The sequence below is a fragment of the Aquarana catesbeiana genome, linkage group LG02 (assembly GCF_042186555.1).
Source record: "Aquarana catesbeiana isolate 2022-GZ linkage group LG02, ASM4218655v1, whole genome shotgun sequence".
NCBI lineage: Eukaryota > Metazoa > Chordata > Amphibia > Anura > Ranidae > Aquarana > Aquarana catesbeiana.
In genome coordinates, this window is record NC_133325.1 from 466,432,268 (window position 1) to 466,449,789 (window position 17,522).

General features: G+C 44.2%; 1 protein-coding gene across 1 annotated transcript in view; it reads right to left on the bottom strand.

Annotated features, from left to right (window-relative positions):
• SYCP1 (synaptonemal complex protein 1) overlaps nt 1-17,522 on the bottom strand; it is a 360,929-nt gene that overhangs the window by 258,209 nt on the left and 85,198 nt on the right. The window contains exon 7 of the mRNA XM_073615691.1: nt 3,478-3,539. Coding sequence (XP_073471792.1) covers nt 3,478-3,539 — 62 coding nt within the window. The remainder of the gene's footprint in view (nt 1-3,477; nt 3,540-17,522) is intronic.

The following is a 17,522-nucleotide window of genomic DNA, read 5'->3' on the forward strand; positions in this document are numbered from 1 at the left end:
ATGCTTTGACTGGGTGCTTAGCAGAAACACAAGATCTCCATCTTTCTCTCTGACAGAACGGCCGGCGATCTGCCTTGTTTACATAGGCAGACCGCCGTTCTGTCTGCCTCGAGAACGATCAGCGGGTTCTGGAGGACAATTCGGGTCTGCCAGACACGCTGATTGGCTCCCGCTGTGTTCAATCACAGCGGGAGCGGTCTCTGGCAGTGCGCGTGCACGCCCGAAACCCAAAGAAAGACATCACGTACAGGTATGTGATTTTCCGCCCTGCTGCAGTATAAGTGCTTGGGGCGGTTCTTAAGCAGTTAATATAATCTCCCTCTCTTGAAGTACAAAGAAATTCTACCTGAGCCACTTTGTTAAAATAAGAAACCAGAGCAAAAAGAGAAAAGTTTTTAACCACTTGCTGACTGGCTCATGCCAACACACGTCGGAAAAGTGGCCGGGTGCGCAAAACAATGTACCCGTACTTCGCTCCGTCATTGGCAGCTAGCGGATCCAGCGGACTGGATGTCCGCTGGTGGCCCACAATCGCGACACGGACAGGCAGAACGGGGAGATGTAAACAAGGTAATCTACTGCTCCCAGTGATCGGGAGCAGTGATCTCTGTCATGTTCTAGTGAGCCCATCCCCCCTACAGTTAGAACACGCCCAGGGAACACACTTAACCCCTTGATCGCCCCCTAGTGTTTAACCCATTCCCTGCCAGTGACATTTACACAGTAATCAGTGCATTTTTATAGCACTGATCGCTGTATAAATGCCAATGGTTCCAAAATAGTGTTAAAAGTGTCCGATCTGTCCCCCGCAATGTCGCAGTCACGATAAAAATTGCAGATCACCGCCATTACTAATAAAAAAAATGAATAATAAAAATGCCATAAATCTATCCCCTATTTTGTAGACGCGATAACGTTTGCGCAAACCAATCAATATATGCTTATTGCGATTTTTGTTTACCAAAAATATGCAGAATACATATCGGCCTAAACTGAGGAAGAAATTTGTTTTTTATTTTTTGGGGGGGTTTTATTATAGCAAAAAGTAAAAAATATTGCTTTTTTTTCAAAATGTGCACTCTTTTTTTGTTTATAGCGCAAAAAATAAAAACCGCAGAGGTGGTCAAATACCACCAAAAGAAAGCTCTATTTGTGGGGAAAAAGGATGTAACTTTTGTTAGGGTACAACGTCACACGACCGTGCAGTTGTCAGTTAAATCGACGCAGTGCCGTATCGCAAAAAAGGGCTTGGTCAGGAAGGGGGTAAATTCTTCCGGGGCTGAAGTGGCAGTAGCTGAGAGATAGATTATCACAGCCTGAACCACATCAAGACAATGGATGGAGATTTCTATTGGGTGAACAGGAAAACGACAGAAGGAAATTAGAACTGTCAAGGCTGAGGTGAAAGGCAACTGCTTTGGGCAGGTAGAAAGTCCTATCATTAGCTGTCAGTTCAAACACTCGCCTTGCAAAGGGAATGACTACAAGGTATACCTGTACTACCTTATGGTGAGAGTAGAAAAAGGAGGGTCTCTATTTGGTTCAACAGCAGTTTTTGAAACAGAGAGAAGCAGATTCAGATCACACAGAATCACAGGGGAATGAATGGGGGTAGCTACAAAGAGACCACTTGTACAAAAGTTTTAACGTTTTCGCTACCAGGTCCATACGTTGTATGGACCTGGCAGTGGGGGGTTTTACACACAGCCCTCAGGATTGTGTGTAAATCTGACGAGCAGAATCCTTCCTGTCAGGTGGAAGCATTTGGGCGGCAGCTGATTGCGCGGTAACGACCCCCCCACGCCCGAGACTGACATAGTGGGTGCTGCCAGGTAGAGAGGAGGGAGCAGAGCTCCTTGTTGCTGACTCGGAATGTGATGTGTTTGACTTCACTTCTGGGTCAGCCTCTTAGTGCCCATCAGTGCTGCCTCATTAGTGCCCGCGTATCAGTGCCACCCATCAGTGCCACCTCATCAGTGCCACCACATCAGTGCCTTTCAGTGCTGCCTATCAGTTCCCATCAGTGCAGCCTCATATACAGGTGTGTCAGACCCCCTCACACCTGTATATATGTCAGCCCCCCCCACACACACACACACACACACCTGTATATATGTGGCATCGCTGGGTTCAGCCCGTCCTTCTCTAAGCTGGCCGCTCAGCTGTTGGCTAATTGCCAGCTCCTATCTCTCCACCATTACTCAGCTGTTGATGATATCCTGCTCGTCAGTCCTGCCTACTTAAGCTGTCCAGTCCAGAGGAGCTCTGCCTTCGCCTTGGTCAACATCACAGAAACTATTCAACTGAGATCCTGTTCAAGACTTGCTTTGCTGACATTCCTTCTGGCTCCAGATCCTGCTTGCTGTTCCACTACATTGATCCCTGACTTCTGGCTTGGCTGACTATCCGTTCCGGTTACTAAACTTTGGCTATGTTTTGACTACGTTTGTTCTTTTTACTTTTATTATTAAACAATTGTGATTTAACTGTACTTCTGTCTCGGCCTGATTTCATGGTTTCTGACAATATGTCAGCCCCCCCACTACTGTATATATGTCAGCCCCACCCTTCCCCCACACCTGTATATATGTCAGCCCCCCATCACACCTGTATATATGCCAGCCCACCTCACACCTGTGTATATATGTCAGCCCCCCACACCTGTATTTATGTCAGCCCCACCCCCCAATCTGTAAACACACAAGCCTCTGGCCCCTCCCTAAACACAAACAGCCCCCCTCCCTTTCCTTCACAGCCCCTACTTGTAAAGGAAATCTTCCTACCTAGACCCAGCTCGTTTTTACAAAGCTGACATGTTGCTGACATGGGAACACAATACAGGCAGCTCATACGAGGGATGCACATGCGCATAGTAGCCAGAGGTGGCAGTAAAGAGCTCGATGTCTGAGCTGAATGACACAGAGAGCAGCAGAAGCTGCGAGATCCTTTCTATAGTGCACAACACTGCTCCCCTTCACCCGTCCAGCCATCTTCTGGCCTGGGCAGGCTCCTCCTCCTCTTGTATGAGGCAAAGCTCCTCTAACCATTCCTCTCCTTCCTAACCCTCTACTGACAGATGGTACTTGCTGCACTCTATTTACATCTCCAGAATAGGAACGTAGGAGATAGGAAAAAAAAAAAACTGGTAATGACCTGGCAACTGGAGCTAAATTCCCGTATTGCTGGGTCATTTCTGGCAAGTTACCAGTTATGCAAATTTAGTATTCTTCTTCTAAATTCATATGACTACTGAAGTGATCAGATACTGGAATTTACTCCTGTAGGAAATAAGTTCCAATGTGAATTTATATTGTGGATATTTAAATGCTGTGGATCTGTATTTATCAAACTACAGTTTTCCATATAATACTAACAAGAATAGATCAGAACTGTTAAAAGGAAATGTTCAAGTACTGAAATCTATAATTAAGGATACTTCATGAAATTATAATCAAATTCTTATTGCTATATACTTACCAAATCACATCTAAGTTGTTTATTTTCATTCTTAGCATTCTCATTTGCCTTTGTAATTTCCTCTAAAAATAAATCAAAATTGGTAAAACATAAATGTTTCCAAAAGTGTTATTAAGAATAACCTGCAAACAGCAACAGCAGCACAAGAACAATGGGAGTTATAAAGTCTGAACCATTTACTGTACATAGCTATAGAGCTAAGGAGGTGATTTCCTATTAGGATTGTATATCTGTGTTTTATTTATAGATTAAAAAAAAAAAAAACATTCTATACTTTCTTCTAGTTGCCACCCATTTGACCAGATGTACACACATGGATCATAACATATGTTTTGTGGTCATTAACTACTTGCCGCCCACGCTATAGCAGAAAGATGGCTACAGCACGGGCCCTAATTGCCAGGAGGGCGTCCATGGACGTCCTCCTAAGCAGTGGTGTAGTGGATAGCACCCTCGCCTAGCAGTAAGAAGGGTTGCTGGTTCAAATCCCGACCACGACACTACCTGCCTGGAGTTTGCATGTTCTCCTTGTGTCTGCGTGGGTTTCCTCCAGGTACTCTGGTTTCCTCCGGGTACTCTGGTTTCCTCCCACACTCCAAAGACATGCTGGTAGGTTAACTGGATCCTGTCTAAATTGTCCCTACTATGTATGAATGGGAGTTAGGGACCTTAGATTGTAAGTTCCTTGAGGGTGTAGGGACTGATGTGAATGTATAATGTATATGTAAAGCGCTGCGTAAATTGATGGCGCTATATAAGTACCTGAAATAAATAATAATAATAAATAAGTGCTGTCTGCGCATCCCTGCGGATCACGCACGGCTGATCACGTGATGTAAACAGAAGCTCGGTAATCGGCATTTGTTTTCCTCATGCTGTCAGCGTGAGGGAAGAGAAAGCCGATCACCGACATCTGTCAGAGGGACATCGGTCCCTCACACAGAAAGCTGTAGCTGCATTTTCTGTGCCCACCAGTGTCAGCTGCCAGTGCCCACCAGTGCCACAGAGCCACCCATCTATGTCCACCAGTGCTGCCAATCAATGCCCATCAGTGCTGCCTATCAGTGCCACCCATCAGTGATCAGTGCCCATCAGTGCCCTTAAGTACCAACCATCAGTGCCACCTATCAGTGCCCATTAGTGTCGCATTATCAGTGCCTATATGTGCCCATCAGTGCTGCCTATCAGTGCCCATCAGTGCAGCCTCATCAGCGCACATCAATAAAGGAGAAAAATAACCTGTTTTCAAAATGTTATAACAAACTATGAAATTGTTTTGTGTTTTTTTTTTCCAAAATTTTAGGTCTTTTTTTGTTTTATTTAGCAAAAAATAAAAAACCCAGCAGCAATTAAATACCACGAAAAGAAAGCTCTATCCAACTGATCTTTCAGCTTAAATCAGCTAAATACATTCCTGGTGCCTCAAAATATAAGTTCTGCTAAGTCTTGTAGTTTGTTTTCTTTAACCACCTCAATACAGGGCGCTTTCACCCCCTTCCTGCCCAGGCCATTTTTAAGCTTTCAGCGCTGTCACACTTTGAATGACAATTACGCGGTCATGCGACACTGTACCTAAATACATTTTTTATCTTTTTCTTCACACAAATAGAGCTTTCTTTTGGTGGTATTTACCGTATTTATCAGTGTATATCACGCACTTTTTCCCCCTGAAAATCAGGGGGAAATCGTGTGTGCGTGTTATACACCGATCCCTGATGTTTCTGAGGGAAGAGGAGTAGCGAGCACCGCTGGATTACACAGCCGCAATCTCCTGTGTATCCCGGCGCTCAGTCACGTACAGCCACGCCTCCTGGCCCCGCATTGGGCCACTGTTCTATCATATGAGCAGTTTGGGAGAACATGAAAGTGTGGGCAGGCACCAAGACCAAGACGCTCTGCACAAACTACTATCCGTGGTGCGATGGCGGTATAACGCTCCACCACCAATTGCTATATCTACCTGTTCTACAATTAGACTCAGCAAGACTGGGGGCTGAACCGCAAGCGCAAAGCGTCCTAAGGAACTATTATGTTCATACACCTTGATGAAACTTATAAGTCAGTCTGTGACCGACAATCTTCTTTTCCCCTGCTCCACTCAATAAAATGCTGGGAATTATCTTTATCTACTAAGGAGACGGCTGAGGTTTTGTTTTCCATCTTCCCCCTTTCTTAAATTATAGTCTCTACATTGACTAGGTTGTCGTATTGCATGCTCCTGAAGAAGCGCCAAGGCGCGTAACATGTCGAGCTTATGAGCATATACAGAATTTGACTACCACCGTCACATAGCGTTTAACTCAACGATATGTACTGTAACTATATAGATCGATAAGTTGTTTTTGTCTCTTACTGATCCTGTAGTTCCGTTGTTTTTCTATACCAACTCACTTACTGTGTATGGAGTGCATATTCTGTAAACGATGTATATCATATTCAGCTTTTGTCCAATTTTTGTCTTTCCCCGTTTTTAGTACAATATTTTTGAAATAAAAATAAGACTTTTAATGATATAAGTATCCTTATTGTGCCTATAAAGTCTTGGTGCCTGCCCACACTTTCATGTTCTCCCAAACTACTTTATATTAGACGTGGCACACATAATCTATCCTGTTTTCCGCATGACCACTGTGCGATGATACATTTCTAATTCATATTATCATATGAGCAGGGCCGGGAGGCGTGGCTGTGAGTGACTGAGCGCCGAGTACGCAGGAGATCACGGCTCTGTGTAATCCAACACTGGCGAGGCTGCAATGATGGGAAAGGTAAGGCTGCAGATGGCCACTGAACTGGCTGCATTGTTGGGCAATTTAGTGGGTGCAGATGGGCACTGAGCAGGGTGCATTGATGTGCAATTTAAAGGCTGCAGATGGGCACTGAGCAGGGTGCATTGATGTGTAATTTAAAGGCTGCAGATGGGCACTGAGCAGGCAGCATTGTTGGGCAATATAGTGGCTGCAGATGGGCACTTAGTAGGGCACATTGATGTGCAATTTACAAGCTGCATTGTTGGGCACTGAGCAGGGTGCATTGATGTGCAATTTAGAGGCTGCAGATGGGCACCGAGCAGGGTGAATTGATGGGCAATTTAGAGGCTGCAGGGGGCACTGGTGAGGCTGCATTGATGGGCTGTGACCCTTATTTTGCTTCAAAGTTCTTTATTTAAAATGTAAGTTCTTTCTTGAAACCTCCCTCTTAAAATGAAGGTGTGTGTTATACGCCGATAAATCACTGCTGGGATTTTTATTTTTTACAAAGAAAAAAAAATATTTTTCTTAGTTTCTGTCAGTAAATTTTGTAAGTCATTTTCCTCCTTCACTGAAGTGCGATGATGAGGCGGCACTGATGGGCACTAATATGCAGCACTAATGAGCACTGATAGGTGGCAGTGGTGGGCACGGATAGGCAGCACTGATGGACAGCGCTGATGGGCACAAATGGGAGGCACTGATAGGCTGCACTGACTGGCATCACTTATGGGCACTGATTGGTGGCACTGAATGGTACTGCTAGGGCTTTCCTGTAATCAGGGCACTGACGATCAGTGCCCTTGTTCCGTCAGATTAGGCGACCTGTCAGAATGTGTAACGGAAGTGACGTTTTGTTTCTGCCATCTTGCTACACCCGCACTCCTCCACAGTAAGGATACACAGAGAGGGAGCAAGCAGACTTCTTGTTACACCCACCGGAGTTTTGCATTTTACACATTTTTTTAACAGTAAACTGAGTTTGTATAGTGAAATACAGTACTTAGAACTCCGTCTGACTATTTAGATGTTGAATTTTAAAAGATGCCGCAATCGTGCTGATCTCACAGGGTTGCTAATCGGGCAGAAGTTCATTGCTTTTAAAATTCAACATCTAAACAGCCAGATGGAGTTCTAAGTACTGTATTTCACTATATAAACGCAATTTACTGTTAAAAATAAGTGTAAAAACTCCGGTGGGTGTAACAAGATGTCCGCTTGCCCCCTTCTCAGTATATCCTTACTGTGGATGAGTGCGGGGTGTAGCAAGATGGCGACGTAAAAACGTCACTTCCGTTACACATTTTGACGGGTCGCCTAATTTGATGAAACACCCTGATTACCAGCCACAGACTCTGTCATGCCGCGTACACACGACCGGATTTTGCGGCATACTTGGTCCGGCGTACTGGAGTCCGTTGGACAATTCGATTGTGTGCTGGCTTCAGCGGACTTTTTCTTCTCCAAAGTTTGACGGACTTATGCCGCGTACACACGGTCGGACTTTTCGTCTACAAAAGTCCAACAGCCTGTCCGACAGACTTCCGGCGGACTTTCGGCGGACTTGCAGCAGACTTTCTAACGAACGGACTTGCCTACACACGACCACACAAAAGTCCGACGGATTCGTACGTGATGACGTACACCGGACTAAAATAAGGAAGTTCATAGCCAGTAGCCAATAGCTGCCCTAGCATGGGTTTTTGTCCGTTGGACTAGCACACAGACGAGCGGATTTCGGGGTCCGTCGTAGTTACGACGTAAAGATTTGAAGCATGTTTCAAATCTAAAGTCCGTCGGATTTGAGGCTGAAAAAGTCTGCTGAAAGTCCGGAGAAGCCCACACACGATCGGATTACCAGCCAGCTTTAGTCCGTCGGCGTCCGTTGGACTTTTGTAGACGAAAAGTCCCACCGTGTGTACGCGGCATTAGATTTGAAACATGTTTCAAATCTATCCGACAGACTCGAGTCCGGTCGAAAAGTCCGCTCGTTTGTATGCTAGTCCGACGGACAAAAACCGACGCTAGGGCAGCTATTGGCTACTGGCTATGAACTTCCTTGTTTTAGTCCGGTCGTACGTCATCAGGTACGAATCCGTCGGACTTTGGTTGATCGTGTGTAGGCAAGTCCGTTCATTTGGAAAGTCCGTTGTAAAGTCCGTCGAAAAGTCTGCCGTAAAGTCCGGTCGTGTGTACGCGGCATCAGTGTGAGGCGAGGAGAGCTGATTCATGGCACTTCCTTGTTTACATGTGACCAGCAGAGATTGGGGTCATGCCGTGTCTTAGCAACTTGGCGGACCCCGGGGGCACGCAAGGTCAGCTGCTCTGGGCGCTGTCATATGACGTCCACCCAGAATGAGAGCCATACCTTCCCGCTATCATTTGACGGTGGGTGGGCGGCAACTGGTTAAAAAACAGTAATGCTGCGTACACACGATCGGACTTTCCGACAACAAGCTCACATCCAACAGTGTACGCGGCATTAGGCTTCATGTACACTGCTGCTGGTAAACGGGTGTTTAGGAGCAGTTGGGTGTTTTTTTCAGCTGCCCCTGAACTCTCCTCTATGTTATCTTATCAGTACATCTATACAGGGTCGTTTATAGTCGTTTCTAGGTAGTTGAGATTAGAAGCTTTTTTGGAAAGCAAAAAAAATGTGTTCAGGATGCATTATCAGAGGCATTTGAAACGGCAAACGCCTGTGACAGCTTGTAAACGTGGTAACTCGCATTTAGCTGCGTTTTGTTTACAGGCGTTTTTAATTTTCAACTATTCAGGGGGGGGGGGGGGTTGGTGCGGCTAAACGCGGCATGTAAACGTGGCAAAATGGACATTTTTAAAAGTCGGTTACTATCTGTTAAGCTGAATCGTTTAGGAAAGGTTGTAAAACGTCCCGTGTACTTATTGCCACAACCGTAGTAGGGAAGCCTGTCACCTGCCAGCATACTGTAGAGAAGGACACTTACTCCCAGTGTGGCAACAGTGTTTTCTCTGTAGTGGTTTAACACAGCCCCTTGCTCAGTCAGACCTACAGCTCTGCAATCACAAAGGTCATTCTCCCTGCTGATTTGAGATTTCTAGCTGTGAGTCAGCAAGTGGCTCATCATAATGTTACAGAAAGATTACTGCTACAACACAGGTCCTGCATGCTAGCAGGAGACATTCTTTTCCACTCAGGACCTGGCCGTTTCCCAAAGAAAATTAACTGTATGAACTGTAAAGCCCTGTACACACGATCGGACATTCCGACAACAAAACCGTGGATTTTTTTCTGACAGATGTTGGCTTAAACTTGTCTTGCATACACACGGTCACACAAATGTTGTCGAAAATTCCAATCGCCAAGAACGCACTGACGTACAATGGCACTATAAAAAGGGAGTTCAATACCAAGTGAGCCACCCTTTGGGCTCCTTCTGCTAATCTTGTGTTAGTAGAAGTTTGGTGAGAGACGATTCGTGCTTTTCAGTTCCTTACTACTCTTCAGTTTCTGCTTGTGGGTTCGTATCTGTTCTTCAGTGCGTGTTGTCAGTTCGTATCTGTTTTTCAGTGCGTTCTTGTCCGCATGTTTCTGATTTTCAGATCGTTCTTCTCAGGCCTTTCAGATTTTTAGTGTGTTCTGTTAGTTCGTTCTGACCAGCCGACCGTTCTCTAGCCATGTTGCGGGTACGTACTCATCGTAGAGTTCGTAATGTGCAGGGGCTTGGTGTTAAGAGTTCTTTCTTTGACCCAAGTCCAGTCCATGAACAGGGCGAGGAGGAGTTCATGGACGAAGAATTGGTTGCTCCAGCGTGACCAATTCTGTCACATGCCTTTGTTTCGGGAGATTCGGGAGAACAATCCTGATAATTTCAGGAATTATCTCCGGATGATGGACCCCGTTTTTCACTGTCTGTTGGCTTTGCTGTCTCCTTATATTACCAAGCAGGACACCTGCATGCGGCAAGCCATCACTCCTGAGCAGAGGCTTGTCGCCACCTTGCGGTACTTGGCGATGGGGACAAGTCTCCAGGATATCAAGTTCACGACTGGGATCTTCCCCCAGGTTCTGGGAATCATTATTCCAGAGATCTGTTCTGCCATCACTCAGGTCCTGCAGAAGGACTATATTAAGGTAAGTTTTATCCTTTAACATAACATGCTATTTATTTATTGTTTGCTAATGTATTGTATTTATTTAATTATTCCCTAATTACCATGATTGTAATATGCTGTGAATGTCCCCTTTATCCTCATGCATGCTGGAAGCTTTTAAAGTTCCTTTCTTGTCCTTCATGCATAATTGCCTTCACTAACCTCCCCAGCATGCTATCATGGGCCCATACACACCTAGCCTAGTCACTTAATGTATTTTGTCAGCTCCATTGTAGTGCTTACCCTAAACACCCCCTAAAATGTGTTTAAGTGCTATTTTTGTCCTTAAAGTCATGCAGAGTGCAAGAGGCTTTTTTATTTTTTATTTGGGTGGGGGGGGGCCAAACTCATTTGGAACCCTCCTCCCCAACCGCTAAGTCAACCGATACCAATACTCTATCTGCTGACTTTGCCAAACCCATACACACCATACCTACCTCTTTTGTGCTCAGATTTATGGATGAATTCACCAAAGCATGTAGTGCAAGGGCCTGCCTGAATACTTTCAAATGGTACTGTTTAAAGTTTTGTTCTCCTATTATCTTGATAGGTAATTGCAGAATGTAAAAATGTGCTTCGATTTGTACAGTGTGTATTCATATTTTTATATTATGACACTTCTTACCTGTCCAGTGGGCTGCCAATAGTGTAAGTAAGGAGGGGCTGGCCAAAGTAACACACATTATTTATGCATTCAGCTCTCAAAGTGGAGACGGTTACCTGTCCAAAACACACCCCCACCCCCTAAAATTTTTACAATGGGCCATCAGAGGGGGTGAGGAATCTGATAAGTGGACCTTATACTTTTGTCTTAAAAAACTCATTTCAATAAATGTTATACTTATGTTGGCCAAGAATGTTTGTGTCTAATCTGCTTGCAATGTTATGTGCAAAAGTACTAATTTTTTTATTCTTGTTTGACTCCATAGTTTCCTTCAAACCCACAGGAATGGCAGACTGTGGCATCCCAGTTTGCTCAGCAGTGGGACTTTCCTAACTGTGGAGGGGCAATCGATGGGAAGCACATCCACATCGCCCCAACCCCCAACTCGGGGTCATACTATTATAACTATAAGGGGTTTAATAGTATTGTGATGTTGGCGATGGTGTCAGTGACATACGAGTTTTTGTATGTGGACGCGGGGAAGAATGGCCGGATGTCGGAGTCATCGCCCAGACGGAGTTCTACAGATGGCTCCAGAATGGTAGCTTGGGCTTGCCACCTGCGGAAGACAATGTGGGTGGTCTTCAGTTTGTGTTCGTCGCTGATGAAGCGTTTGGGCTGGGTGATCACCTGATGCGGCTGTTCCCGATGAGGACCCTCACCCCGGACCAGAGGGTTTTTAATTGCCGGCTGGCGAGAGCCAGAAGAGTCGTGGAGAATGCGTTCAGAATAATGGCCAGCCTGTTCTGCCTATTTCTGACAGCAATACACATTGCGGAATATAAACTGAACCATATTGTACTTGCCTGCTGCATTCTCCACAATTACCTCAGGAAAAATGCGAAACGAAATGTGGCCTCAATTGGGGCTGAGGCCGGATTTCAAAATACAAATCTGACGACACTTGAACCTGGTCGTCCTGGCTTGCCCCCCCAAAGCGCCCACGAAGTTAGACAGAAGTATGTCGAGTACGTTGCGGGTAGGGGGGCCATTGATATGCCAGCCAATGTGTGAAACATTTTTAAAATAAATTTTATTGGTAAAAACTGAACTCATATTTCATTTGATTTACTGCTTGTGTTTCTTTTAGCTGTCTCCTAGGTTCTCCAATGGCCCTTTTTTTGGCCATTTTCTTCAATAGTGCAAACGTAATTTATTTGATACATGAGGTGACAATCTCTTCTTCAGCTAACTATTATGTTGTGGGTCTGCTACACACACAGTTTTTGTTGTTAATGTATGTAATGCATTAATGATAAAAATAATCATCCTTTTCAGCTCCATGAATTAATTGCTTTGAGTCCCTAAAGTGGGGTGATTGGGGCAAATTTTAGAGCACCAACTTACTCCAAAAACTGGTATTGAGCATTGAAAGAAGAAGCCACACATTGTTAATTATAAAAATGTTTTACTCAAAGCACATTCACACATGTGTTAGAAAAGGGTTTTTAACAAACCAACATCTTTGGTGTATAACATTTTTATGTTTGACAGTAGAAATATCCTTTTTTGGGTTAAACAGGCATGTTTGAAACCATAACATACACAACTCAGGAACTTACAAAGTTCAACTTGAATAAATTGAAGGCAATATGTGACATTAGTATGTCATAACTGTGTTGATCTTGCCTTCATCAGATGGGGTGATTTCACCCCTGTAAAAGCCAAATTTTGAAGATGCGCACAAATTGGGAGTGAAAATGTGGATTTCCCTCCTGATCCCATGCCTAATGTCAACATGTGCTAGCTTCTATCATGGGGGATCAATGGACTTGGTTTCGGGGGTGCAACCCCTTTTTATTATTATTATACAGTATTTATATAGCGCCAACAGTTTACGTAGCGCTTTACAACTTGAGGGTAGACAGTACAAATACAATACACTTTGATACAGTAGGAATCAGAGGGCCCTGCTCCTTAGAGCTTACAATCTAAGAGGGAAGGTCAAGAGATACAAGAGCTAATAACTATGGGTGATGTGCTGATTGAGAAGATAAATGTACAGTTGTTAGGTGGGGGCCAGATAGGCTTCTCTGAAGAGATGAGTTTTCAGGGATCGTCTGAAAGTGGATAAAGTAGGAGAAAATCGGACGGATTGGGGTAGAGCATTCCAGAGGATGGGGGAGGCTCTGGAGAAGTCCTGAAGGCGAGCATGGGATGAGGTGACAAGGGAGTTTGAGAGCAGGATGTCTTGGGAGGAGCGAAGAGAACGATTAGGTTGGTATTTTGTGACTAGGTTAGAGATGTAGCTGGGGGCCAGGTTGTGGATGGCTTTGTAAGTTGTTAGTATCTTGAATTTAATTCGGTGACTGAGTGGCAGCCAATGGAGGGATTGGCAGAGGGGTGTGGCAGACGCTGAGCGGTTTGTGAGGTGGATGAGCCTGGCAGCAGCGTTCATGACGGACTGAAGTGGGGATAGCCTATTTAGAGGTAAACCAATGAGGAGGGAGTTGCAGTAGTCGAGGCAGGAGATGACCAGGGAGTGGATTAGAAGCTTTGTGGTGACATTGGTTAGGAAGGGGCGCATCTACTTTAGTTGCGAGGAAGTAGAGCTGCACAATTAATCGTTAAAAAATCGTGATCTCGATTCACCTCCCCTGACGATCTCTCCTGCTGAGTTTGACGATTCTTTCATATAAACAAGTGGAGAGATTATCTGCTCACTCAGCTGTCAAAAGAAAACATCCGGGCATTCTGCCAAGTTTAGAACTTGAAACATTGTATCTAACTTCCTTCTTAGATCAAAGGGATAAACTTCTCTGTGTAAACAAATAACCTGGGCAATCTGCCAAGCTTTAAACAACGTGTAAATGCAGGAAGTTTAACCACTTAAAGTCTAAATCTTTTTCTGACACTTCTTTCTTAAGTTAAAATCAATATTTTTTGCTAAAAAAAATTACTTGGAACCCCCAAACATTAGAGATAAAATATATATATATATATATATATATATATTATAATATTTTATAATATGGAATAAAATGGCAATTGCTGCAATATTTTATGTCGCACTGTATTTGCCCAGCGGTCTTTCAAATGCAATTTTTTGGGAAAAAATACACTTCAATAAATAAAAAAAAAGAAACCGTAAAGTTAGCGTAATTTTTTTTGTTTTAATGTGAAAGATGATGTTACGCCGCGAGAATCGTGAGAGAATCGTGATCTATCCTCTAAGCAAAAAAATCGTGATTCTCATTTTAGCCAGAATCGTGCAGCTCTACGAGGAAGGGGTTGCACCCACAAAACGCGTACATTGATATCCCGTGATGGCAGATAGCACATGTTGACACACTGTGTGCATCTTCAAAATTTGGCTTTCTAATTACTTCAAAACTTTTTTAAAATTAAAAACTATAATGATAAAATTTTAAATTTTTTGGGTGTTTTATATTCTGCCTAAAACATCAATTAGTCTTTTTGCAAAATCATTGATGTTTTCCTTTATCTTCTCTAATTCCCGATTGCACACCATGATCTCCCCAATGGGGATCTGTGCACTTGCACTGGTGAGTTTCTTCTTCCACAACATCCACCACATCACCTAAAAAAAAAAAAAAAACACCATGTATTATAAATATGCATGCATACATACATTTATTACCTGAAGCTGTGGTCTCAGACACTGACCTGTTGTGGTCACCATTTCACCCAATTCGTGAACCTCTCCCTCCACATCTTCTTTAGGGTGTGTGGGGATTTCCCCTCCTTTAGGAGGTGTGGGGTTCTTGGTGTCCTCAGATGTCCCGAGTCTTTTCTCCCCCATGTGAATAAAAAATAAGGTATACTTAGCAGACAGATATTTGAGGCAAGAAATAGGAATATGAAACATTGCTTGGAAGTGTGATACAATTGTCTGATTTGGCAGAGTTCCAAGCTGAAAACATGTTTTTTCCCTTTATAAAGCTGGAATACTTACCTTTTTTGTTATTAAAGTTGCACAGATGGAGAGACCCCTAGTATCCACTGGAGCACCTGCGTGGGACACCCTAAAAAGGGTGTTCTGGTGTCCCACACTAGTGCTCCTGCGTCCAGATGTGTAAACAGCTGCTGAGTGTCCTCTCCTTACACTGAATCAAGTATGCATTTCATTCTAATTACAAACACATCTAGACAACAATGTACTAAACTTCCTTTCATACAAATAAGCCTGAACAAATGTAGTTAACCTGCATCTGCCAAAAACATTGTATTAGGGGTCAAACTAACGATGTTTACTACGGACAAACAAACGATGTTTACTACGACGATCTAATGAACGATGTTTACTGTGAACGACGACTACTGTCCCCACGCCATTTTAAAATGTACAACAGTAAAGAAAAGCACATGGAGCAGCATACAAGTAATAATAATTGGAACACACAACAAAATACTTACTTTTTTACAGCACTCTCTTGATCCTTCTGTACTGATCCTGCTCCCTCGAGGTCTGACCAGCATATCCTCAATTGCTCCTTGGATCGTCATACCCCAAAATTCTTCAGAGTTCTCACAAATTTAGTCATGATCTTGGCCTTTCTCACATTTGGGTTGCTGTACGGTCCATACTTCCCATCATAGTCGGCCCTCTTCAAGATGTCCACCATCTCTACAAAGGATATATTTGACGCCTTAAATCTCCTGGATCGGAACGTTTGTGGCTCCGGGATTTCGTCGTCCTCGTTGCTGATATTATCATGCACAAGTTTTCTCTCCGCCATGTGCTCTCCCACTGCGCCGAAAGAGAAGGGGCGCGGAATATACTAGAAAGAAGGTCAGGGGCGGAGTTTCACGCATGCGCAGTGTAGATAAAGCGTAACACGCGTGCGTCGTACGTACGATCTGTGAGCGGAGGACGGAGTAGCGTAAGCGTCGATCGTGCAAACGAAGCTACCATTTTAACTTGGGGCATCAGTGGTTAGTAGCTTATACTGCTTTTAGAGATTCAGGCCTATATTGGGACAAGATTAGGAGAGTTTAGCCTGACATTAGGGTTTGTCTTGTGTTGTGTCTTGCAGATAAAATGGATAAATTTAATGACTAGGACTTCCTCCCCAACTTCATTGATAAGTACAGGGAGCTGCCATGTTTGTGGCAAGTGAAACACCAATTTTATAACAACATACTAAAGGGGAAGGCAGCGCTGGATCAACTGTTGGAATTGATGAAGCCGGTGATTCCCACGGCAGACATCACCTATTTGAAGTGCAAAATTGGTGGCCTGAGGAGCACAAATAATAGGAAGCGCAAAAAGGTCCAGGATTCCCCAGGCTCTGGTACTACGACAGACTGTGGCGATTGTCAGACCAGAGTGAACCCAGGCCATCACTATCTACACTTCCTTCCACCTCAGCTAAAGGCTCCCGACGTACAACCTGGGCCTTCCACCCAGGAAGATGTGGAGGAGCCCAGCTTGAGCCAGGTATAGCATTGTTCAACATATTTCTGGTCAAAATTTTAATGTCAACTAGATGCCATTATTGATCACTAATTTCTGATTTAACAAAGTGGTTTACATATCAATAAACAGTATGAAGAATGAAAAATGCTGGGGTCAGAATGATAGTCTTTTACATTTGTTAACATTCAATTTGCAACAGTCATGAGCTCTAAATTGTGTGTGATTGATGACCAAAAAACTAAAACTATGTCCCATTTTCATACACAGGAAAGAAAGTCTCAGCCAGGAGGAGGGCGTGGAAAGCGGCAGCCAGGAGGTGGCCGTGGAAGGTGGCAGCCAGGAGGTGGCCGTGCCCAGTAGCCCGACCGAATCGCAGGTTCCTCCCCTCCGCCTTCCAACAAAAAGGCCCAGGAAGGGGAGGAACATGGAGGAGTCAGCGCTTGGTTTGATTCGGCAGGCTACTGCGGTCATTACAACCACCCCTAATGCTCAGGAGGCCTTTGGCTGTATGACAGCCAGTAAGATGCAAGAAATGAAGAGGGCCAACGCCTCATCTGTGAGGAGGTCATATTTCAGGCCCTAAATAAGGGGGTGAGGGGCCAATTCACTAATAAAAGTCATGTATGTGAGTTGGACCATACTCCTCCTCCACCCCCCGCAACAACTCCAACACCACAGCCACAGCCTGGAAGGAAGCGTGGAAGGAAGTCAAGAGAGTGATGGCCTGGGTCCGGTCTTGTCTGGCAAAAAAACGTAGGCTGTGGTAACACCACAGCCTGGGGACATATATATCATCTGCTGCTGCTCCCGATCTCTCAGAGTCCTGGACCAGATTGTGCTCCTTATTAAATGGGCTATCAATTTTTCCTGTCAAATAATTGATGTCTGCCCTGGGGTACAAAGGCTTTGCCAATTTCAACAGTTTATCCAGCGTTGTCTTCCTCTTTAGTTTGTTACGACCCCTAATAAATCACTATTTATTTTGTTACAAATACTTGGCTGTGTTTTAGTTCAAAAAGGACAGTTTGTTTGTGAGTAGGCAGGTACATTTCAAAAAAACAATGTCAAATTAACAAGGGACACCTAAACCAACCAACCTCTTTGAGGTTAAAAAAAA